Source organism: Electrona antarctica (assembly GCF_951216825.1).
Source record: "Electrona antarctica genome assembly, chromosome: 7".
Lineage (NCBI taxonomy): Eukaryota > Metazoa > Chordata > Actinopteri > Myctophiformes > Myctophidae > Electrona > Electrona antarctica.
In genome coordinates, this window is record NC_136812.1 from 11,166,412 (window position 1) to 11,192,311 (window position 25,900).

The 25,900-nt window shown below is 43.9% G+C and overlaps 1 protein-coding gene across 1 annotated transcript; it reads right to left on the reverse strand.

The window, feature by feature from the left end:
• Window positions 1-252: 252 nt before the first annotated feature.
• opn7a (opsin 7, group member a) lies at window positions 253-24,360 on the reverse strand (the record flags this gene model as incomplete). Its single annotated transcript, XM_079505371.1, has 7 exons — window positions 253-771; window positions 1,662-1,880; window positions 6,546-6,880; window positions 9,262-9,389; window positions 9,664-9,826; window positions 19,732-19,819; window positions 24,340-24,360. 7 exons carry the CDS (start codon window positions 24,358-24,360, stop codon window positions 253-255), a joined length of 1,473 nt encoding a protein of 490 aa, XP_079361497.1.
• Between the last annotated feature and the right edge of the window lie 1,540 nt (window positions 24,361-25,900).

A 25,900-nucleotide genomic window follows, 5' to 3' on the forward strand; every position in this document is an offset into this window, starting at 1 on the left:
AAAACTTAGGTCAGGATTTAGAAGGCCTTTTTAGAATCGGCCTCAGGCCTAAATGGGTTAACCGGCCATGTACAGTAAGTAAACACAAAGTGACGTTGTTGTATAGCGCAGTTACATAATGTGTTCGCTTTGACGGCAGTGATTTCACTTCCGCGTGTCCTAGTCGCCTACTCGCGGTAGGCAGTATACTGTACATGTAGGAAATATCCATATTGCCTCCATTGTATGGTCTGATAAGGAGCATATAGGTGATTATCGGTTGATAACACCCGAAGCAGGTGCAGAAGCAGTAGTCCTGTGCTGCTGCTTGCTGCTGACAGTACCTACGGTCCCCTCCAAACCGTCAGCAACATCCGTCTTCTTTCTCTCCCGGACCTGTGCTTTCCTCTTGGCGTGTTTGCGGTGGGCTCTGCGCGGCAGCGGCAGGCCCGCTCCGGGTATGAGCTTATTATTAGCGCTCCCTAGTGCTGGAACAGGAGGAGGAGGAGGAGGAGGAGGAGGGGAGCTGCTCTCCTTCAAGGAGAGCTGCATCATCACGGTGTTGACGGCAGCCGCGTGGCAGCAGCGAGGGTAGTGCCTGAAGCACTCGAATGGGTCCTGGCAGCTGCTGTGGTAGGAGGAGGCGGAGCCCACCACCACGTGCACCGCGGCGGCGACCGCCGCCGTCCGTGAGGGCGTGGCAGAGGAGGCGGAGTCTGTGTGGGCGTGGAGAGGACGCAGGCTGAGCGCTAGGAGGGAGCGCAGGGAGAGACACTGGTCCACACACCTCCTCTGTAATAATAATAATAATAATAATAATAACAAACTTTATGAGACAACTTGTGATTTGACAATTGAATTGAAGTGTGGACATAGACTGTATAGTTAGTCATGTAGTCCAGATTAGAACAATGTGAATTCAATGTGAAAACAAGGTGGAAGTGGAAGGTTCTGGTGGTGGATGAGGCACACAGATTGAAGAACGAGAACTCACTGGTGCACAGAACGCTGACAGAGGTCAGCCCACATGAACCCTAGTCACTCTATCTTGGTACTGAACTGAGCACTTTTCATGTCATATAGAATGCAGCGCAAAGTGCATTATAGGGCAAAAAAGAGAGAAAAACAAACCGACAAATAAGGCAGAACAGTGAGCATGAATAATTAAGGACACACATGAATAAGAAGAACACATAGGTTTAAAAACTCAACTAAAAGCAAGAGCGGGTCTTGAGCTGTGCTTTAAATATGTCTACAGAGGCTGCCTGTCTAAGCTGAAATGGGAGTTTAGGCACCTCGAGCAGGCCAGCAGTGGAGGACCTGAGGGAGGCGGTTTGGGACTAGCCAGGCAGTCGTGGAAGTAGGAAGGCATGCTAGATAAAATAATGAGTAAAATATTTCTTTGTGGAAGTAAAAGTATCAATATAGCAAAGTATAAAATGTGAGCTTGTAGATCGGCTATTTTCAAATGGACAAAATGTATATGGCTGAAGTGGATGCATGTTAATAATATCAAAACCTACAAAGTGGCTGAAAGACCTTGGCACAGGTGAATTAATTAATTATTTAATACGAGGCAGTCAATGTGTTAAGTACTAGTTACTTTATACCAAATTGCAAAAACAAAAAGTACAAACTAAACCCAATGAGATATTGAAAACGTATAATAACCATTCAATCACCTGCATGGACAGGAGGTCTTTGCGCACCATGTGGCGGAAGTTGGGTTTGAGCAGCAGGTAGACCAGCGGGTTGTAGAGCGTTGACGACTTGGCGAAGGCGGCGGGCACGGCGAACGCCATGGGCGGGATGGAGTCCACGTGGCCAAACGCCGCCCACATGGCCACCAGGGCGTAGGGCGTCCACGCCACGAAGAACCCGATGCACACCGCGATGCTCAGCTGCAAGGGGAGAGAGACACACCGCAATGCTCAGCTGCAAGGGGAGAGAGACACACTACAATGCTCAGCTGCAAGGGGAGAGAGACACACCGCAATGCTCAGCTGCAATGGAAGAGAGACACACCGCAATGCTCAGCTGCAAGGGGAGAGACACACTACAATGCTCAGCTGCAAGGGGAGAGAGACACACCGCAATGCTCAGCTGCAATGGAAGAGAGACACACCGTGATGCTCATCTGCAAGGGGAGAGAGACACACCGCAATGCTCAGCTGCAAGGGGAGAGAGACACACTACAATGCTCAGCTGCAAGGGGAGAGAGACACACCGCAATGCTCAGCTGCAATGGAAGAGAGACACACCGTGATGCTCATCTGCAAGGGGAGAGAGACAGCGCGATGCTCAGCTGTAATTAGAAATTGGAACATTATGAATAGAAATTATATTTAGTTTGGCTTTCTCTGAAGTGAAAATGCACACGGGCTGATGGGATGAGCCACAAACACTTTACCAGATCTCCAAGTGGGCCCTGGTCCAGAACCACTGCACTTACCGCAGATCTCACATTACACCTGTGCTTGCTGCACTCCATTGGTTGCCCGTAAAATCCAGGATCAATTTAAAAATTATCTTAATAACATATAAGGCATTACACGGTCTGGCTCCATTTTACATCTCCGAACTACTGCATGCAAAGCCAAACATGAGATCTCTCAGGTCCTCCGATAAAGGCCTTCTGTCTATTCCGACAGGCGACAACTAGACTTAAAACTAAGGGGGACTGTAGCATTTGCAGTGGTTGCTCCCTCTTTGTGGAACCCTTTGAGCTAAAAAAATGCAGAGTCTGTCGACAGTTTTAAGAACTTGTTAAAAACGTATTTATTTCGTAAGCACTTTATTTTATGATGTATTTAATTTTACTTGATATATTTGCATTTCAATGTTTTTCTTGCCCTTGTTTTACCTTGTTGTAAAACTTGTTGTAAAACTGTACAGCACTTTGTAACATTGTTTCGAAAGGTGCTCTATAAATAAAATGTACTTACTTACTTACTTAATGGATGCATGTATAGTGGCGTGGTGGGCCGTCCTTGGCTTGTCTACTGCATCGTGACATCATGGAACCATTATTAGTATTATTACTATGTTTTTGTGTGTGTGTCCTTCAGAACAAGCTTGTCTCGCAGGCTTGCTTTGGCTCAATAAGTGTCAGTAATGTACTCATGATTAGATGTCAGGTATTTTACATTAATGAATTTTACAATGATTCCATTAAAGGAGCCCTCGAGAGTGTGCTATGGCCCCATGAGTTGGACTTGGACCAGCACTTCTTTGTGTCTAGCGGCAGCCGTTCTCAAAGTGGGGTCCGGGGACCCCCAGTCCCAGCAAAAGTAGCATCACGATAATTTTAACCACTTCATTATAGCAGTGGATTTCAACCTTTTTCATATCAAGGCCTGTTATTTATTCGAGCCACGGACCACCATTTGATGAGAATTAGCCTTTTCAGAACCACAATGTGGAGACAACCATGTGTACTGGCCTGAAACAATAAATACTTATAAAAAAAGAAAAAAACAGGAGACCACAATTAGGAGGTGTTATTTTTTTCTTTTTGTTCTTCTTCCGCCACTTATTGCAGTTCTGGCTTAAAGGTATATTCAGTGATTTCACTTAATTCAAATATCACTTATTTTTTGGATAATCCTCCCTACTATAAAGTGTGCTGACCATATAAGGAGTTCCTCCCTGTCCCCAGTGAGCCCCTGGGGTCAAAAAACCCTAGTTTCGGTTTGGGCTTTGGGTGGCAAAGCCTTCATCCAATCAGGATGAGAGGGGCCTTCATCCAATCATGATCGAGTGGGGCGGGCCTTGGTGCACATGCTGTTGGTCTGTTGTACTTCCCCCACTGTAGAGCGTGTGCATGTGCACATCTTGTTACCGGGTGGACCGGGTATTTTTCCAAATCACCCAAATCACTGAATGCTCCTTTAACCAATGCAGTCGTTTTTTCGAGAAATGTGGCAATATGGCAAACAGTGAAGACGCGAAGCCCACAAACCATTGGCCAAATAATAGCACTCAATTTAAAAACTTTGAACAGGCACATCAACCGTCAACAATAAAACATCTCCTCACGCCAAACAACTTTCGTGTTCTGGCGTTTGACCTCTGACCTTTATATCACCCACTATTTTGAATTATGAATACTTTCTTCTGTCGGCACTCCAGGCCAAACCGTGCAGTCTTTTTGTATTAAATATGGTAGAGGGCTATGTCACCATGCTTAGACACACAACCATTACCATTATAGGTATAGTTAGATTGATTGATTGATTGAAATATTTATTAACAGTTTGCAGAATTACAGTAGCCTACATTTCAAGCACAAACTCAATACAAAGACTGTTAACTGTGAGTGGACGACCCAATTAAGCATTACACTTAGGTTTAGGTATAGTTTTACTGAGGTTAGGTTGGGGCCAGCTATTTAAAATGCTCGGCCCCTGTTATAGCTGCTTGAAGCTATGTACTGTATCAACTCAACTCCTTTGTACATAGTGTTTGTATTTGCTGATGACATGTAGCATTGTGTACATTTTCTATGCTGTTGATGAATTCAATGTAAACAAGTCCCCAGGACTTTCTTGTGTTATCCTTTTAGCCTAATAATGTCTGACTGTACCACGCACACACACACACACACACACACACACACACACACACACACACACACACACACACACACACACACACACACACACACACACACACACACACACACACACACACACACACACACACACACACACAGTATAACATTTTTTCTTGTGTTATCCTTTTAGCCTAATAATGTCTGACTGTACCGCGCGCACACACACACACACACACACACACACACACACACACACACACACACACACACACACACACACACACACACACACACACACACACACACACACACACACACACACACACACACACACAGTACAAACAATTTCCTGGAACTTGTGCTTTGTTTGGTTTCTCATTTCAGTCATTATGAGTAATTTTGTTTTCAGCAAAGCACCGCCACAAACACCATTAGCCATTCTGCAAATAACATTTCATTTGTAAAGATATAGTACTGTTTATGGGGGTTCATTATATACTGTACATGACAAACCAAGTCTCTTTCAAATGCACAACGTCTAATGGTATTTTACACAATGAAGGAAGGCAGCCGCCAGCCGCCAGCCGCCAGCCGCCAGCCGCCAGCCGGGGACAATAAACCATTTTGGGCGGGAACCCCTTTTGGTGTTAGCATTATGCTATGCTTTAGCTATTGAAAAATAGCAGATCTACAAGCTCGTAGCGCGCCACCGAGTGGCGCGCTACGAGCTTGTAGGTCTGCTATTTTTGAGTGGTGTAAACCACTCCTACAACTGGCTTTTGTGTGCAGAAAAAAATGAGCATGGTTGCTATGTTCAAAATAATTTCTGACGTAATTAAATCACACCCGGGTGAACTGGATGACCGTAGCAACCATGCTCATTTTTTCTGCACAAAAAAGCCAGTTGTGAAATCACATCCGGGTGTGATTTCATTACGTCAGATCAGAGCTGATCAGGCTATATAATACCTTACCTTATATAATACCTCACATCGGACAAAAACTCCAGCTGAATCAACTTCATGGTCACAAATCATCACATCAGAAGACGACCCTACCAGAATCAGACCTAAAGGCCATTCAGTCTTTGAGACCCTTGAAACCATGCTATATAAAACCTTACACCACTCAGTTCACACGGGTGTGATTTTTTTTTAAATCGAAGAACGACTGACATAGAAACATAGCTTTTTCAGAAAACTGTCAGGATGTAGAAGATTTTTAGAATCTGATCTCAGGTCAAAATAGGATAAACCATCTGAAAATCACAGGGCCAGTATTTGATTGGCTCATCGAAACCATCCCTGTGTTTGATGCTTCATTCATAGAGGTTGTTTGTGGGGATGACGTGTACTGTACGCACAATGGACCCTTCGCTAAGCCCCACCCGATCCACACTGCCAGACCGAGCTAGGACTGCAAATCAATCAATCAATCAATCAATCAATCAATCAATCAATCAATCAACTAACTCAGCCATTGAGATGCATGTTACGTGACGGGATTTCTCCATATAAATAATCGATCATCCATTGAGATGCATGTGTTGCGGGATTTCTCCATAATACATAATCGATCATTTCAGGAGAATCTAGTCAACAAGGTCTGCAGTAGGCTATGCACTGGAAAAAGGTGTGTGACATTATTTCAATAATAATAAATAAATATGAATATATATGACCCCAATGGCTTTTTTTGTGCTATTGTGTGTTGTGAGTGTTGTGAGTTTGTAGATCTGCTATTTTCAGCATGCAACCAAGTGTAAAATCCGCCGTTACGACGCCATCAAGGCCGGCCCAAATAGGCCTACATTTTAGTCAACTAAATAAACTGCAGATTTAGTCTGCAGATAAAACCTTATGATATTTAGTTGACTAAAACTACACTAAGGTAAAACATTTCAGATGACTAGTAAAATATGACTAAAACTAAATTAAATTGTATTCAAAAGACTATGACTAAAAAAACAAAATCCAAATCTGCTGTCAAAATCAGCGCTGAACGGAATCACCTTGATGATGATGGTCTGGAGGTTCCCGATGCGGGGCGGGTTGGACATGTGCCGCTCCACGGCCCTGCGGGACTGGCGCACCGCACGGAGGATCTGGCAGTAGGACGAGGCGATGACGGCGCACGGCACCGCGTAGCAGAACACGAACAGCGCCACCGTGTAGGAGCGGGCCAGCGCCTCGCGGTTGGAGCGCCGCCAGTCGATGCAGCACGCCGTGCCGTAGGGCTCGGGGCCGTACGCGCCCCAGCGGGCCAGCGGGGAGCAGGCGAACAGCAGCGCGTAGCACCACACCCCAAAGATCAGGACCCCGGCGTGCTCCGGGCTGAAGCGGTTCCCTGATGGGGAGAGAGAGAGAGAGAGAGGGGGGGGGGGGGGGGGGGGGGGAGAGAGAGAGAGAGAGAGAGAGAGAGAGAGAGAGAGGGAGAATAAGACAGAGAGGCAGGGATGGGATGTAGGCTACTGTAAAAAAAATATAATAATTTCTATAAATTAATACAATAAAAGTTTAAGAAGCAGTGAAAATACATTTACATTAATTCCATAAAATCCTTTCAAACTCATTTGAAAAGATTGTGATGCTATTTTACTGGGGACCCCCTGGTACTCCCCAAAGAACCCTGCGGGTCCCTGGACCTCACTTTGAAAACCAATAGATTACAGATTTCCCTGGATTAAAATTAGAGCACATGAAACAAGACATGTCTGGTATAATAACAGCACATTGCTCAAGGCCTTTAGCCAGGATTTTAGAAATAGTCTGAGGCCAGTATATTCTTTAGAGTGAGATTCTTTCTAAGGATGGTAAACTGGTCCCGAGGCAAGGTTGGAATAATATTTATTCAAATCTATTCAACATTTATTTATTTCTAAGGAAGGTCGTTTTTTAGCAAAGAAAACCACTTCAAATCTTTGAGTGGTGTACCAGAATTCACCTATATTCTGCGAAAGTATTTGACCATTCGGCATAAATTGCAGATCTCCAAGCTCACTCGCATCGCCTATTCTTGGCAAAGAGAATTGGTGAGGAGGGGAAAAAGGAGGGGGATCAAGTACAGAGACCTGGGGAACTCCAGGGAGTGGAGTGCCCAGGCTTACATTAGACAATTGACACTGGGTGAAAAAAATGGGTTACAAAAATTGTGGGATAAAGATTTTAAAACAAAACATAAAGATGGTAAAGGTAGGGTAACACCAAGGAGGTCGAGACGGCACCCGGCCCACAGTATTCCTGACAGACCGGGACTACGGGGAAGTCATCAGTGAAGCAACTATAACATCCCTTCGGAACATCCGCCTCTGACAACAACAGAAGGCTCTGCTCTGAAGGAAGTACCTGGGCTCATGGGTCAACTCAACGGAGCAAGATCTGAAAGTGAGGAAGGCACTTGCATGCAGGGCTCTGAACCGCATGACCAGTATATGGAACTCCAACCTCCCCCGTCAAATCAAACTCAGCTTCTTCTATGCAACAGTAGAGTCTGTTCTCCTATACGTCAGTGAATGCTGGACACTGAAACCATCCCTGAAGTCTGTATGATTGATATATATTCAATCTGTATGATTGAATATTCAATCATCAATCTGTATGATTGAATATTGACGGTGAAGGAAGGAACCAACACACAGGCCCCGGTCACGATGACGTCCCGCGTTAACATATGTGGATGTACTCAAGAAAGACACAGGAGCGCAAAGCACCAACGAGCTGGAGAACCAGGATGACTGGAAGCGATGATGGAGGGCTCGTCTGAGGACGACCTATAGAAATGTAATGCCTGAACTCCTAGAATTCCAAGTGCTTGTCAGGGTCGGGGGGATCCCCAGTTCAAAAATAATTTGTGTGTGTGTGTGTGTGTGTGTGTGTGTGTGTGTGTGTGTGTGTGTGTGTGTGTGTGTGTGTGTGTGTGTGTGTGTGTGTGTGTTTGTTTGTCTCACCATAGAGCAGGTTTATCAGATATAATATATTAGCTGTGTGTCTCACCATACTAGCTGTGTGTCTCACAATAGAGCAGGTTTATACTAGCTGTGTGTCTCACCATAGAACAGGTTTATACTAGCTGTGTGTCTCACCATAGAGCAGGTTTATACTAGCTGTGTGTCTCACCATAGAACAGGTTTATACTAGCTGTGTGTCTCACCATAGAACAGGTTTATACTAGCTGTGTGTCTCACCATAGAACAGGTTTATACTAGCTGTGTGTCTCACCATAGAGCGGGTTTATACTAGCTGTGTGTCTCACCATAGAACAGGTTTATATTAGCTGTGTGTCTCACCATAGAACAGGTTTATATTAGCTGTGTGTCTCACCATAGAGCAGGTTTATACTAGCTGTGTGTCTCACCATAGAACAGGTTTATACTAGCTGTGTGTCTCACCATAGAACAGGTTTATACTAGCTGTGTGTCTCACCATAGAGCAGGTTTATACTAGCTGTGTGTCTCACCATAGAGCAGGTTTATACTAGCTGTGTGTCTCACCATAGAACAGGTTTATACTAGCTGTGTGTCTCACCATAGAACAGGTTTATACTAGCTGTGTGTCTCACCATAGAACAGGTTTATACTAGCTGTGTGTCTCACCATAGAACAGGTTTATACTAGCTGTGTGTCTCACCATAGAACAGGTTTATACTAGCTGTGTGTCTCACCATAGAGCAGGTTTATACTAGCTGTGTGTCTCACCATAGAACAGGTTTATACTAGCTGTGTGTCTCACCATAGAGCGGGTAGCAGACCTTCAGGCAGCAGACGGTGCTCAGCATGGTGAGGGTCGCCAGGCTGCAGATCCCAAAGAGCACGCTGCAGAACGCATAGAACACACACACCGCGTTGCCGTACAACCACCTGGATGCACGCACACGCACACGCACGCACGCGCACACGCACACACACACACACACACACACACACACACACACACACACACACACACACACACACACACACACACTTCAAGCTCACTATCCAAAACTATATAAGAAGGCTAATATAAGCTCCCAAACCACTCTGAGATGAAAACACAATATAAAACCACCCTGATTTGAGTGCGTGCGTGCGTGCGTGCATGCGTGCGTGCGTGCGTGCGTGCGTGCGTGCGTGCGTGCGTGCGTATAGTCACCTGTGGGACAAGCTGGAGGCCACGGCCATAGGGTAGAGGTTAAGGGTCATGCCCATGTCGCTGACCGCCAGGTTGATGTTGAAGTACTCGGCTGGTTTCAACATCGCCCTGTTCTTGTAGGACACGTACAGCAGCATGCTGTTCCCCAGCACCGAACACACGCCTACAGAGAACACATATAGTCATTAACAGAGAGCTGTATTGGAAATTGAAAATACTCAAGTAAAATACAAATACCCCAAAATTGTAGAAGGAGGAGAGGACACTGGAGCAGCACGGACATTTAAAGCCTTTTATAAGGTGCTAGTATACAGAACAACTAACGTTTCGACCTATGCGGTCTTCATCAGAGTCATAAAGGTGGCAGCATATAAAGGGCTGGGCTATCAATGAGCCAATGACAAAAGGCCATGTTACATGTAATAACCATTTACTACCAGCAGTCTAAACAGATAAGAGTATATAATGGAAAAACGCTGTTGAACAGTAAGTTAAATAAAGTAAAACAGTGATTCAACCATATAAAACATTATTTAGGAACAACAGTGAACATACACAATGAAGGGCCATGTGGCCAAATATATAGAAAAGGGAAAATACAAGGGCACAACAAAAACATTACAATAAAACACTCTCAGAGCAAGAAGTGAAGACCTCAGGGACCGTCTAAAAGCATGTCTATAAAAAACATGAGTGGCTCAGTTCTTCATTCAGGCCATTAGGTTCTAAAGTGTCAAGTGTATATGTATCCACAGTGCTTCTCTGCGGAGCAATTTTTATATCACCTCCCCGTGGCGGGGCTGTGATTTTTTCTATTCCTTAAAATTTGAGGGAGGCTGGGGACCCATTACATGGTTAGCAGCTTTATAATGTCTGGCCATTGCATATTCAGGGTTTTGGGTTCAAATGGCGGTTTTGTGTTCTCCAATGTGTAATTTGAATTGTCTTTTGGTTTGGCCTATATGTATGCTAGTCCGCATCCGACATTTAAGCATACATGTGTTGAATTGCAGTTAATAAAGGATGATATTTTGTTTTGCCAGTACGTGGATGAGTAAAAAATGTAGAATTAGAAGAATTAGAGCAAATTGCCGCATTTATAAAAGCTGTGTGGGGGGTTAGCGAGCCATGTAGAGGGAGGGGGGGTACTCAACTACTCATGTCCGAGTAGACTAGACGGTCTCTGAGGCTTCTGGAGCGTCTGAAAGAAAAGAAAGGTGGGTCAGTACATATGCTTGCAAGTTTGGGATCACTTGTGCCAGTTTTTAAGAAATACATTTTTGATTACCCCTGCCGCTGGTGTGAACGCTGTGGAAAAACGGAGTCGGGTTGGTGTCTGCTTTTGCTTTTTTTATAAGTAGAGTAGAGATGTTCTGTCAGTGTGAAGCGCTGCACTGTTATAGGCTGTATCCAAGTCCTCTTGGTTATAGCATCTTTCTGTAAAGCGATTGGTGAGGTCAGTAGCTTTCGATATAAAGTCCATGGTGGAGCTACAATTATGTCTGAGGCGTAAGTATTGGCCTTTAGGGATGTTAGGAATGAGCTGTTTAGAGTGATTGCTGTCCGCTCTAAGTAGAGTATTCCTACTGAGCGGTTTGCGGGAGATGGTGGTGTGAATAAGCCATCAGCGTTCTTGAATATTGTCGTTTTGTCGTTATCAAACTCCAAATTGTACTTAAGTACAGACTACAGAGGGAGGGAATCGTTAACCCTTAGACAGATTACTACTGGAAAACACGTGGAGTTATGCATTAGTTCTGTCTGACTTGTACGTGATTTTCCGTAGTTCTCTTTTTTTATTAATACCAATTGATTAATTCGGTACGCACCTCTGTATAGAGTATTGAGCATAAATATCAACTACATTTCCCAGAAAACCCGTGTCACGTGACACACGTGTACGCTTTGCCATTGGAAGCTGATCCCACACCCCAGTAAACAGTGGGGGCGGAGGGAGTTTTCATAGTTTTCAGTGTTCAGCCCGTTTGACGTCTCGCCCGAGCGATTTTCTATCAGAAAAAGTTGAAAGCAGTAATATTTATTTGAGCGAGTTTTGTGGTAGTAGTATTGATCCATACGCGTCCCAGTCGCCTTCTCCAGTCCCCACCAGCCCGGTCGCTGGGACCGGTGGCTGGGCTTAGAACCGGAGCGGGGACCGGCCACTACCACTCATTGTCTCCTCATCGTCGTCCGATGAGCTATACCGGGAAACCATTGAAAGAAGACGATCAACCCGGAATGTTTTGAGGTAATCTTATTGTAGAAAATGCCCTTCTATAGTGATCAGAAATCATGGACAAAAGAAATCTACAAGCTCACAACGCGCCGCACATAACCACGCGTTGCTTCAGTAAACGATGCATGTTTGTTCTCCGTATTTGTAGACGGTAAATAAAAGGAGCGAACGTTACTCTTCAGATCAGATCGCCTATATGGCACGCTACAATATAAAATAATTGTACTGCCATGCGTGCATGGCTGCATGCCTGCTATGATACATTTGTACTGCACCGACAGACACTAACCCCCCCTCCAGCCATTAGCCAGCACCTTTTACTGTCTACAAAGACGGAGAACAAACATGATGATCTACAAGCTCAAACAGGTCACATGCGCGACGCGTTGTGAGCTTGTAGATTTCTTTTGTCCATGAGTTATGAGCTTGCATGATAATCGCATTCATTGTATTGTATACAATCATGATTTTACATTGTTTAGTGTGTCACCGTGTGATGATGATGACGATGATGTCAGATAGCCTACGTCCCCCCCCCCCGGCCAATAGCCAGTACCATTTCTGCATTGTTTGCTAGCAACTAGCCAACAGCCAGTGGAATGTGGCGACGCGATGGTGCTGGATATTATACCCGCGAGCACTCATTGGTGTCATTCTAACGTCGCCTATTTTATCGTGATACTAGCAGCCAGCTCTACAAGCTCAAACAGGTCACATGCACGACGCGTTGTGAGCTTGTAGATTTCTTTTGTCCATGAGTTATATGAGCTTGCATGATAATCGCATTCATTGTATTGTATACAATCACACCCGTGTGAACTGAGTGGTGTAAGGTCTGTATGACGTAATTAAATCATGTCTGACGTAATGAAATCACACCGGGGTGAACAGGGTGAACATAGCAACCATGCTCATTTTTTCTGCACAAACAAAGCCAGTTGTAGGAATCACACCCGGGTGAACAGGGTGAACATAGCAACCATGCTCATTTTTTCTGCACAAAAAAGCCAGTTGTAGGAGTGGTTTACACCACTCAACAATCATGATTTTACATTGTTTAGTGTGTCACCGTGTGATGATGATGATGATGACGATGATGTCAGATAGCCTACGTCCCCCCCCGGCCAATAGCCAGTACCATTTCTGCAGTGTTTGCTAGCAACTAGCCAACAGCCAGTGGAATGTGGCGACGCGATGGTGCTGGATATTATACCTGCGAGCACTCATTGGTGTCATTCTAACGTTGCCTATTATTTTATCGTGATACTAGCAGCCAGCTACAAACACCATGTAATAGTAGCGTGCACTGACAACAGCTAAATGTTTATTTTTTATATATTTAGAACTGACATCAGATGAGGAGGAGGATGATGATGATGAAGACGAAGAGTCAAGACTGCGATGGAGTTCTCCGACACTGAACCGGATTCATTCATTTCAGGGGGGCAGTTTTTTTTTTTTTTATTATTATTATTTAGCCTACACACACCGTCAAGAACAACTGGAATGCAGTGGTTTGGGGACACTGGGGAGTTTGGAGACAACTGTTTTGTATGTAGGCCTATTTATTTTCTGTAATATTTATTATAATTTTATTATGTTAGTAGTCATAAAAAATAAAAGACGCTTTTACAATGAGTTAGACCTGTCATGGCTATTTTGTTCACTATTGTGAGGTTTATTGTATATGACTAAGCGAGTTTCAACTGTGATTTACTCTGTAACGGTAGATGGTAATAACTCAATTTCTTTTTTATAATACAGTATACATTCAAGTCTATATTTTGATACATTTCATGGGCACCAAGTCATATCAAAACAATGTCCTTGGATGTGTTTTTTATCAAAACTGTGTTTCTTCATAATAGGTTTTTGAGATACATGCATGAATAGACAAGGTACTGGTAAGACTATGTAAACATGGTATATATCAAAATGTGCGTTAGAATGTCTAATTTTACCCTAAAAAAGAATTGAGTTTATATGATGTTCCAATTCAGAGATATGGGGACTTTTAGCTGGATAGGTCAGATTGATCATGACTGACCATGCTATTTATAGATGGCAAAATATCTACAGTGGTACATGTGAGAAACTTTTTATTTTATTTTAATTGAACTAGACAACTCACCCTTTAAAATGAGATATTGCATGGCTATGTACGCCCAGCAGAAAAAAATTATTTAGAAAATAAAACTTCAACCGGGCATAACTTTTTTTGTTGTCCTAGAAACACTACCCAGTGTAAATGCAGGCTCTTTTAAATGGCTTCCAACACAAAAACTAAACATTTTATCAACTCAGTTAATTTTTTTCCTGGAAGCAGACAAGTCAAGCTTTCTCTGAAGGTCTTTCGTTGTCACACATTCACAACAGAGAATTTTCAATAAATCATTCAAAAACGGGATTATGCCATAGAGAAGTCTACCTACTATATAGAAATCCTTGAAACGCTCAAAGAGTTAAGGAACCGGAATCGTTTTGTAATACTAAATGTTTCCAACCCTATAGGCCTAGTACCCACACAGATCTTGTTTAATTTTAACAGCTTTAAACACTTCTCAGATTCTTGTCTCATTTTTAAGATCTTAAATGGACTTGCACCTCCACCACTGAAACAGTTCATAGGTCGAAGGGACAGTGGTGACAGAGCAACAAGGGCAACTACCAGAGGGGACTGTGAAATGCCAATCAGATGTAGTGTGTTTGGTAAAACAGTCTTCTCTGTTAGAGCCTCCCATCACTGGAACAGTCTCCCCATAGAAGTAAGAGAGACCTCCAACTATCTGACCTTCAAATTCAATCTGAAAAGGTGGCTAAAAACAATTCAAATCTGTAATCATGAGTAACTATCAGCACTATTTAGTATTTCTCACCGGTGTCATTATTCACTTCACTATGTAGTTGTTCTGTCCCCTGTACCATGTTGATCTGTTCCTGTAGTGTACTGTATTGTATTGTGTTTGTGTATGGACATAGTGTTGGGTGCTAGCACATATGCACACATGGCATCAACGCATGGTGTTGTGTGCTGGCACACTACACTCTGTCTTTCTTTCATCTGTATTGTATTGTGTTTTTGTACGGACAGTGTTGGGTGCTAGCACATTGCACACATGGCATCAACGCATGGTGTTGTGTGCTGGCACACCATACACTGTCTTTCTTTTATCATACATTTTTTAAGAGCCTGCCCAGGGACTACAGATGGAAATTAGCTTTGGCTAACTCTGGCCCATTTACATTGAGGTGAAAACTGACATGTTGATCAATGAGCTTTGTCCCTGTCAAATAAAAAAATAAATAAAATAAAAAATAAATAAATAAAATCCAAAACCACCTTAAGGCCTAAAAGCCTCTGGGAACAGGGGGGGGGGGGGGGGGGGGGGGAGTGTCTGTTTTAGGATTAGTTGGCTATTAGAAGTCAGTACAGATACATTGGAAGTCAGTCAAGGAGTCTAGGAAGTTCTGTCCTTAAGGAGAAACATCCAGGCTGGCCGGGCTCCAGAGCTGGACCATGTCCAAATCTAACAGAAGCACCCTGCAGTCCCCACACCCTCCCATCAGTCAGTCAGTCAGTCAGGCGCTGTCGGGCAGAAAGCCTCTTATCTCCATCATCTTCGTAATGTGTTTCTTCGTAAATGAACGCCATACTTTAACACATGCAGTGCAGCGTCACACAAAAGCATCAAAAGTAGCAGATCCACACGCTTGTAGATCTGCTAGTTTTGCTAGTTTTGAATTTGAATCCTGAAAAGTAGCAGTTTTGGACATATGAGGTTTCCACCGGACAGTGATTGAGTCATGGTTTTGGGAAGGCTGCCTGGCATGACCATACATTTGTTTTACGTGCAGTAGGTCTATGCAATATTGCCTCAAGGACAACAAATTACGGTAGATTCGATTTTTTGTTGTTCCCTCTAAGACGCTACTCGATCCAGTGGTTCGCGAAACGTTTACACTAGAGACCCAAAAAAAAACTAAAAATCGCAGATCGCATGTTTGTGCAGCCGGTAAAGTACAATACAAGTTAACCCATTTAGACCTGAGGACGATTCTACAAAATGTCTTCTAAATACTAACAGTTTTCTGAAAAATGTCAGTTGTGCTCAAACTATTTCATGTCAAGGATCCCCAAAAATATATGTAATTGGCCACTGACCCCCATCTGAAAATATGTTGTTCCAGGGACCCCCCAGAAGCAAAGATTTGAGTTAAAAATGTTCGCTCTGAAAGAATATTTATTCAAAGATATGCACCACATTTTCACGATTTTTCAAAAATAGCAGACCTACAAGCTCATAGCGCGGCACTGAGTGCCGCGCTATGAGCTTGTAGGTCTGCTATTTTTCAATAGCTAAAGTATAACGTAATGCTTAAAACACCAAAAGGGGTTCCCTCCCAAAATGGTGAAAAAGTGAATACAGTTATGCTTATGTTTTTCTTCCAGGTCAACATTGAGGCAGTGGTTCTCTCAACCAAGTACGGCGTAAATTAACGCCGTACTTGATCATATATTTTACTACAGTGTCACATAAAAGCATACAAAAGTATGAACCGCGGCGCCAATCCTGAAAAGTTGACCAACAGTTTTGGACATAATGAGGTTTCCACCCGACAGAGACGACATAATGAAATAAATACAACGCTGACAGCGCAGACATAACGATAACAACATTATACTTCACACGCATGCTTCCCTCCTCTGAACACGGGCCAATTGTGTTCGGAGATAGACGCTCTCACAATGCTGGATGCACCACGGTGGATTCGAGCGCCAGCGCCGGATTCACTTAACTTTTTTGTATTTGTGGCATGCAGCCCTGAAATGTACATGAGAAACACAGTCTCCAAGCACCTCGTTATGTCAGAGCGCATATACCGTTTATTGTCCTCACTTAAGCTGCATGTGGAATACGTTTTTATAATGAATACACTTTACTTTGGCTGCTGTCGGCAACAGAACCTCAACCTTCAACCCGTTTCATACCAAGGTCCATTATTTATTCAACATTTGAGCCACGGACAACCATTTGATGAGATTTAGCCTCTAGTCAGACTCAAAAGTAAAGAACATTTTGCCGTTGTTTGATAAGATTTTGTCAACTCTGAAGAAGGCCATACAGGCCGAAACGCGTATGTTTTCATTCTCAGAGGTAAATAAAATCATGTAAAGGACATACAATGAGTGCTGGCATTTTCTTCACCTCAACTATTATCTTCCAGCCTTAGTTGCACCTAGAAGGATTTTGTTTGAACCTGGAGTGCTGCGGGTACTTTTCTCTCAATAAGATTTTGTCCACATCATCCTGTATTGATATGGTACCATTGGAGAGATAACAAAATAACAATTATTTTACATTCTGTAATTGCATAGACTTCTTGTAAATTAAATAATGCAGATGTTTAACAATAGCCTAATTGAACTCTCGAGAGCATAACATCATACCAAATGGACCCATATGGTGTAAGTGTCCATTTGGTTTCATTTTATGCTCTCAAGAGTTAATGATTTAATAAGGGTCTATTTGGTTACCAACTCCCCATCATTTAGCTGCATGGGGACCACCTGGAACCCCCTTCAAGGACCACTGGTGGTCCCTGGACCATCATTTAGCTGGGGACCAGCTGGAACCCCCTTCAAGGACCACTGGTGGTCCCTGGACCATCATTTAGCTGGGGACCACCTGGAACCCCCTTCAAGGACCACTGGTGGTCCCTGGACCATCATTTAGCTGGGGACCACCTGGAACCCCCTTCAAGGACCACTAGTGGTCCCTGGACCACTGGTTACCAACTCCCCATCATTTAGCTGGGGACCACCTGGAACCCCCTTCAAGGACCACTAGTGGTCCCTGGACCACTGGTTACCAACTCCCCATCATTTAGCTGGGGACCACCTGGAACCCCCTTCAAGGACCACTAGTGGTCCCTGGACCACTGGTTACCAACTCCCCATCATTTAGCTGGGGACCACCTGGAACCCCCTTCAAGGACCACTGGTGGTCCCTGGACCAGTGGTTACCAACTCCCCATCATTTAGCTGGGGACCACCTGGAACCCCCTTCAAGGACCACTGGTGGTCCCTGGACCACTGGGGACCAGCTGGAACCCCCTTCAAGGACCACTGGTGGTCCCTGGACCACTGGTTACCAACTCCCCATAATTTAGCTGGGGACCACCTGGAACCCCCTTCAAGGACCACTGGTGGTCCCTGGACCACTGGTTGAGAACCACTGCCTCAATGCTGATCTGGAGGAAAAACATAAGCATAACTGTATTCACTATAACTTGTAATGTACTTTACCGGCTGCACACACATGGGACCTGGGTTTAATCCATGCCGTATGAATAGATTGCACTCCGTTCTACGTGTCTGACATGCTCCTGGCGTTGTCGGGATTGGAAGAAAAGAGCTGAACAACACTGGCGCCCCGAGGCTGCACGGCCCCGCGAGGCGTGTACGATACGTTAATCCGGCCGCGGGGCGTGTACGATACGTTAATCCCCCCCGCGGGGCGTGTACGATACGTTAATCCGGCCATGCCTGGTTTCAGGATAATGGACATGCAAACATAACGTGTCTGTGTTGAATTTTACGGGGAATCCGAATGTCTGTCAGTCAGCATTAAAGGGACATTGGGGGCCTCATTCAACTAAAAACTGTTTTCTGAAATGTTGGCAATATTCTAGTGTAAGGGGGGGGGGGGGGGGGGGGGGGGGGGTAACTGTCCAAGTTACTACGACCTTGAGGCCGGACTGGCTCTAGGTGTGCTACTGTGTGTGTGTGTGTGTGTGTGTGTACGTGCGTGTGTGTGTGTGTGTGTGTGTGTGTGTGTGTGTCCATGTGTGTGTCTGTGTGTGTGTGTCTGTGTCCGTGTGTGTGTGTGTGTGTGTCCGTGTGTCCGTGTGTGTGTGTGTCCGCGTGTGTGTGTGTGTGTGTGTGTGTGTGTGTGTGTGCGCGCGCGTGCATGTGTTTGTGCGTGTGTGTGCTCTAAACCCACCTCTACTACCCCAGCTCCTGCTTCTTATGCTGGTCTGATCGTATATATACCAATGTCACTCACTGACTGATGTCATTGTTGCGACAGCTGTGGAAAACTTTTGTTCTTGGCAGCATTCAGAGTTCATGTCATTCATTGTTTGTGAGAACACAGTCAGTCAGGGTGCACAGGCTTTCATTAGCGCACGGCCGGCCACCTTGAAATGATGCTAGGGTACATTGTGACAACAGTAATATACCGACGTCTACAGACTCCACTACACCAGTGGTTCTCAGAGTGGCGTCCTTGAGGGGGTTCCAGAATCTGAATCAACTCTTATTGTCACATCACAGTTTTACAAGTACAGTAAAAAGAAAGTTTGAGTGCTTTTACCACAAAAAGTACAAGTAAAGGGTTTTAGATCATTTAGAAGCTTGTTTCACAAACGGCGCAGCCGTTGGGTTTCTCTTTGCTTTACCCCTGGCTGTACAGCCGTACAACCAGGGGATCAACTATGCATTCAGCGTCTGTAACTCTGACAGTGTACACTGTAAAGGTTATGGAGGTCAGTGGCCTCATGCAGTGGTTCTCAAACCTTTTTGACCCACAAATCAATATGTAGTGTATGTACAGTACTTGGCCATAGATGTGATTAATTGAGATGAATCACACCAATTCAATTTATTCATTTAACATAGGACAGCCATAGATTTAATACATCTTAAAGCGCACATTAATTTCCGCAATTTGACAATTCTACAGCCGTGCCCAACCACAGTGTGTGTGTGTGTGTGTGTGTGTGTGTGTGTGTGTGTGTGTGTGTGTGTGTGTGTGTGAGGCTGCACTCACCGAAGACAGAGTAGATGACAGCTACGGTCAGGTCTGCTGTCTCAGAGATAGTGGAGTGGAAGGTACTGTTGTCTGCTATCCAGCCCATCTGTATGTGGAACACATACAGCATGTCATCACCACCCCTCAACCCAAAACAATCCCCATGCTCTTCTATTGACACACATGGACCCTATAGTGTCTGACAGGACCCCAGGCTACAACTAGTTACTATAGAACCATGGACAGCAGCCACAGACATGTGTTATGTCTCTCTCTCTCTCTCTCTCTCTCTCTGATAAATTGAGGGCCCTATTTTCAGTGTCTTTTAAACCCTTTTGAAACCCTTTGAAAATCTTTTTTTGAATCGTTCAAATAGCCAATCTACAAGCTCACTAGCCTGGCTAATAAGCCAGACTAATATCACACAACACTGTCGCGGTATATTATTCTGGCTGGGCTCTATGTAGCCTGGCTAATAAGCCAGACCGAATCAGCCGTTGGAAAAAGAAAATTGCCAGGCAATTTATTTTTGCCAACGGCTGATTCGGTCTGGCTTATTAGCCAGGCTACAAGCTCACAACATGTCAATGTAGATCGACTAGTTAAACAATTTCAACATGTTTTTCAAAATAGTAAAAAAATAAAAAAGGCAAAGAGGTTTAGGGTAAGGCACTGATGAAAATAGGGCCCTTAGACTTTCTCATCCTATATTCAAATTAGCCTGGAGCACTGTTTCTCAAACACTGGGTTGGGACCCATTTGTGGGTCGCAGACACATGTTTATGGGTCCCCACTTAATTTTTCGTTTACTACAAAAACAGGCAAAGACATTGACAAAAAATGAAAAATTATGAATGAAAAACAAATGAAACGTTTTTTTCCCCCCAGTAATTTCATGAAGACAAAAGAAATGCCATAAATTAGAAAACAAATGTTTTAGAAGTAGTGGAAATAGCCGATCATTGTCAGTGAGCTTGTAGATCTGCTATTTTCACTAGTTTGGGTTCCGGGAAAACGTAGATTTTTGCCTTTTGAGCTAAAACGTTTGGTAGCCACTGGCCTAGAGCAGTGGCTTTCAACCCTTTTCATATCAAGGCTCATTATTTATTCAGAATTTGAGCCACGGACCTCCATTTGATGGTTATCCTTCTACAATTCTCTAATTCAGGGGTTCTCAACGTTTTTGGCCGGGGACCCCCGGAAATGCTTTGGCAATGTCTCGGGACCCCCGCCCCGCCCCCTCCCGACCCCCAATATAAATTGACTGCTACAATAACCTTAAACCATTTTGGGCGGGAACCCCTTTTGGTGTTTTAAGCATTGTTATAATTTAGCTATTGAAAAATAGCAGATCTACAAGCTCATAGTGGCGCGCTACGAGCTTGTAGGTCTGCTATTTTTGAAAAATCGTTTTTTTTTTTTTTTTTTTTTTTTAAATAATTTGGGGACCCCCTAAAATAATTTGGCGACCCCCCGAGGGGTCGCGACCCACGGGTTGAGAACCCCTGGCCTAGAGCAATGGTTTTCAACCCTTTTCATATCAAGGCTCATTATTTATTCAGAATTTGAGCCACGGGTTATTCTTCTACAATTCTCTAATTGTGTAGACTTCTTATAAATTAAAGTCATCCAGGAGGTGGAAGACATATTCTCAGAGACCAACCTTAAAACCCTCAAATGTCTGTCCTTGGTCCCTGCTGTAATGGGTCAGTTGAACACCTCTGAGGAAAACTACTGTATGCAGAAGTTTACCTCAATGACCTTCCCAGATGTTTAACAATACTTTAACTCTTGAGAGCGTACAATGAAACCAAATGAACCCTTATGGGTCCATTTGGTTTCATTTTACGCAAACAGCATGGTTGTTTTTCACCACCTGTGCGCAACCTAACACACACACAAACACACACGCACATATTAACTGGTGATTTCGGGTGTGCCAGTGCAGTATAGTGACAGTACAGTACAGTACAGTGGAGGGTAAAGTAGAGGGACCCCCACACGGTAACTCTGTCATTTCTCAACCGTTTCGGACGCGGGGCGGCTCGCCGGAATCGGGCCGGCACCCTGGGTGCGTTCCTGTGGGTCTGGAACCCCGCCCCCCTCCCCCCACACGGAGTTGCACCACTTACTTCACACGGGTGTGATTTTTACCTTCTTTCCTGGAAAACAATGGAAGACATTGCAGTATTGATACTTTTACCGTAGTAAGAAATCTGAGTACTTTTTCCACCACTGACTTTTGTAGACTTAAGTATGTTTTTAAAAGCAAGCTTTACTCCAGTACTAATTTGACAGAGCAACTTTCACTATAGAAAATTTAAAAATTTAAAATGAAATTATTTTTTTGTTTTACTGCCCATTATATGAAGAATTAAGACATGTATTATTTTGTAACATGACAACCATCTGTGTTAACTTTTTCTGGTTAGAGGACTACAAAAAACTGGAATTTTGTTTTAGGAAAGGTATTGTTGCTTTAGCAGACTTTTTATGCAAAGCGTGGGAAAAAAGGCAGAATGTTTTGTTTGTGTAAAAAAAAAAAAGAAAAAAGAAAGAAAAACTGTTTCTTGTACACAATGCAATACTGACGCAATGATTTGTATGGTGTGTCCTATAAGTCCATGTGGGCGGGGCGCCTTGGGTGCATGACACAAAATAAAGAATCTATCTATCTCTATAGTGCGGTGATATTTGACCATGCAGGGCGGTATCTATACTTTGACTGCAGGTACGGTTGTTGAGTATACTGTCCGTCGCTGTGGGCTATACAATACACTAACTACACAGGAGGCACGCAGCAGCCAATGCAGGAAATGACATGAATTGGAACATTGCTGACACAGAAACATGAGAGCAATGCAGAGGAGAGTGTATGAATAAGACATGGGCTCTTCCATGAGGAGCCATTAGCTATAAGAGCATATAGGAGAGACAGTCAGGCAGTATAGGAAAGCTGAGGGGGAGACAGTGTAGGAGAGACAGACAGTAGGAAAGCTGAGAGGGAGACAGTGTAGGAGAGACAGACAGTAGGAAAGCTGAGAGGGAGACAGTGTGGGAGAGACAGACAGTATGGAAGCTGAGAGGGAGACAGTGTAGGAGAGACAGACAGTATGGAAGCTGAGAGTGAGACAGTGTAGGAGAGACAGACAGTAGGAAAGCTGAGAGGGAGACAGTGTGGGAGAGACAGACAGTATGGAAGCTGAGAGGGAGACAGTGTAGGAGAGACAGACAGTAGGAAAGCTGAGAGGGACAGTGTAGGAGAGACAGACAGTAGGAATGCTGAGAGGGAGACAGTGTAGGAGAGACAGGCAGTAGGAAAGCTGAGGGGGAGACAGTGTAGGAGAGACAGACAGTAGGAAAGCAGAGTATAAAGGTATAAAGAAAGAGTATAAAGGCCAAGGTGAACTGTGTTCACATTCAACTTGTTCATTATTACAAAGTTGTTATTATTCTAATCTCTTGGCGCCTAATTTCTACAGAACTTTACTTCATTTCCACAATTGGCCAATATCTGTAATCAGCCAAACCAAATAATCGTTCACTATTGCAAGGTTGACAACTTGGCTCTCTAAATAGTTCAGTAATAGGCCATTAGTAGTCTCAAACAATGATGTTCCAATTGCTGTAACTTTAACAACTGCTATTATTATTATAGGCAAGTATTTGAAGTGAACACCGAAACAAAATAAACTTGTTAGGTTTGGTAACGATTTAAGTTGCAAGTAAACAGATGTCTAAAACCCAAGTCATGTGTGGGGATTTGTCTTCAAACATTATAAGACAGTTTTTGATTGGTTGAATACATTAATACTAACAGTATGCTCACACTGGTACTGCATGGCTTTGAGGAATTATTTGAGGAAAATAAGTTACCAATTAAACTGTAATCCTCTTTTTTTTAAATGCAAACTTAAAGTAATCAATCGATCAATCTACAGTTGTAATAACATATAGCCTATCGTCTCTGTCGGGTCCAAAACTGACTACTTTTCAGGATTCAAATGAAAACAGCAAAAGTAGCAGATCTGCAAGCTGGAAAGCTAGATCTGATACTTTTTGTGTGACGCTGTAGTATGATCAAGCAGGAAATTAATTTAAAAAAACTAGGCTACATATGAACTCTGCCCCGACAGCAACGAAAAGTTCCCATAACACAAGCTCCATTCTAAAACGGGAAATACGCAGCTAGTTTGACAAGTGTGGGCATCAGCACCATGGATAGCTCCTACAACCTGCACATAATAAACACATCAGCACCATGGAGAGTGCCTGTACCCGCACACACACATCAACAAACATGTCACCTACCGCCAGTCCGTCGGGTTGTTGTTGTTGTTTCTGGGTAGTATATAGTGGGACAGGTCGTCGTCTGTCTGGAACTCTGGATGGATGAATGAATGGAGCTGCAGCAGAGAGAGACAGTCACGCCGTGGAGCATTCGACCTTCGAAGTGTGAGTGTCTGTGTGTGTGTGTGTGCGCGCGCGCGCGGCAGTGCGTGCGTCCAGGCTGAGCGCTGTAGATTCCTTAGTTGAAGGTAGGCTACGCTCGGGGGGGGGGGAAACAGTGGAAGATGCCAGCTGAAGACTCGTCGATCATCAGTCTCATCAGTCTGCTTCTCTCACCGCCTCTGGAGAGTCTGGCATCGGATCTTATTTCAAGGGGAGATTCGCTGGCTTCTTTATGACATTATGAATGACTCACCTTCCGTTCGCCACAGCGCGGTTTCATTATTTCATACCTTTTCATATACGTATACTATGAAAAGGTTCATATATGAAAAGGTATGGAAGATATGTTTGCCCGCTTGAAATCAATAATCTACAATACATCACTCACAAGGGAATGGAGAGAATGTGTTCGAACAAAAACGCACCGATCCATTCTCTCTGATACAACAAGTAAAGTAAAACTATTACATGTTGTTGTTGTGAGAAGGCCATGTTCTGCATTGAAGGACCCGCGGGACCACTAACGGAAGCGTTCTTTAGCCATCATAGGAAGGTCTTTATTGATCACTCACAGCATGTTCCGGTAATTCCGGTTGCATCCATATACTCTATGGTTGCATCATGTATGGTTACTTGACATACCGGTAGGTGTGTCCCTAACAGTGGTGGAAAGTACAGTATAAGTACATTTACTTAAGTAGGCTACTGACGTAGATTACATTTTTTTTTACATCTCAGAGGCAAATAGTTTGTTTTACTCCACTACAACTATATGAAAACTTTACTTAGATTTGGATTATTATTACAATGAACAGTTAACTTGGTGCTTTTAAAGTAGGCCTACATTTTGAAGCGGTCCAGGCACCCTGGCCGGTAATCCAGTGTGCCGCTGGTTCGACTCCCGATCCCCCCCCCCCCCCCCCCATCTCTCACCCAATTTCCTGTCAGCCTGCCTATCCCTCTAAAAAATTATAATAATAAATGTGTGTATGAATAATAAAAGTGAGGGGCGCTCTTATCCATCATCTCATGAACTGAATTTATGCCATTGGTTAGCCGATTTGCTTGTCTACATATGACGTAGGCTACATTTTCCCTTCATTGTCAATGGCATTTAATGTTTGTGTTGCCACAAATTTACGTCATATTTGACGGACATATGACCTAATTTCTCCTTTTTCAATGGCAAACATGAGACGTGTGGGGACAAAAGGGAGGGGCTAGCGCCCATAAAAAAAAAAAATATATACAAGCTCACACTATATTGGATTTTTTTTGCATCTCTTCTTGGGGGTCCCTACATGGCACAAAACCTTTTCAGTTGGGGGTCCGCGTCCAAATATATATAGGCCTATTTAATATATATAGACACTTGCAGGTCCTCTGCACGAAAAGTTTGAGAACCACAGATCACTCAGTCACTACACAACCTTTTTCTTCCTCTCTAAATTTCTATCCCACGAATTTGCAACCCATTTTTCGCCCGGTGTCAATTGCCTAAACTGTAATCCTGGGCGCTACTCTCCCTCTGCCAACCTGGGGAGAGCCCTGAACTGAGCTCATGCTTCATTCAATGCATGAGGAGTGAGCAGATAGCTTCTTATCACCTGACAGGGGGGAGTTTCCCCGATAGGACATAGTGCATCTAAGGAACACGTTATTCCAACCAGTTCCTTTCCCCTCAATCAGGCACCCCGGCACCAGGGGGAGGCTATAGAGACCACATTTGTAATGT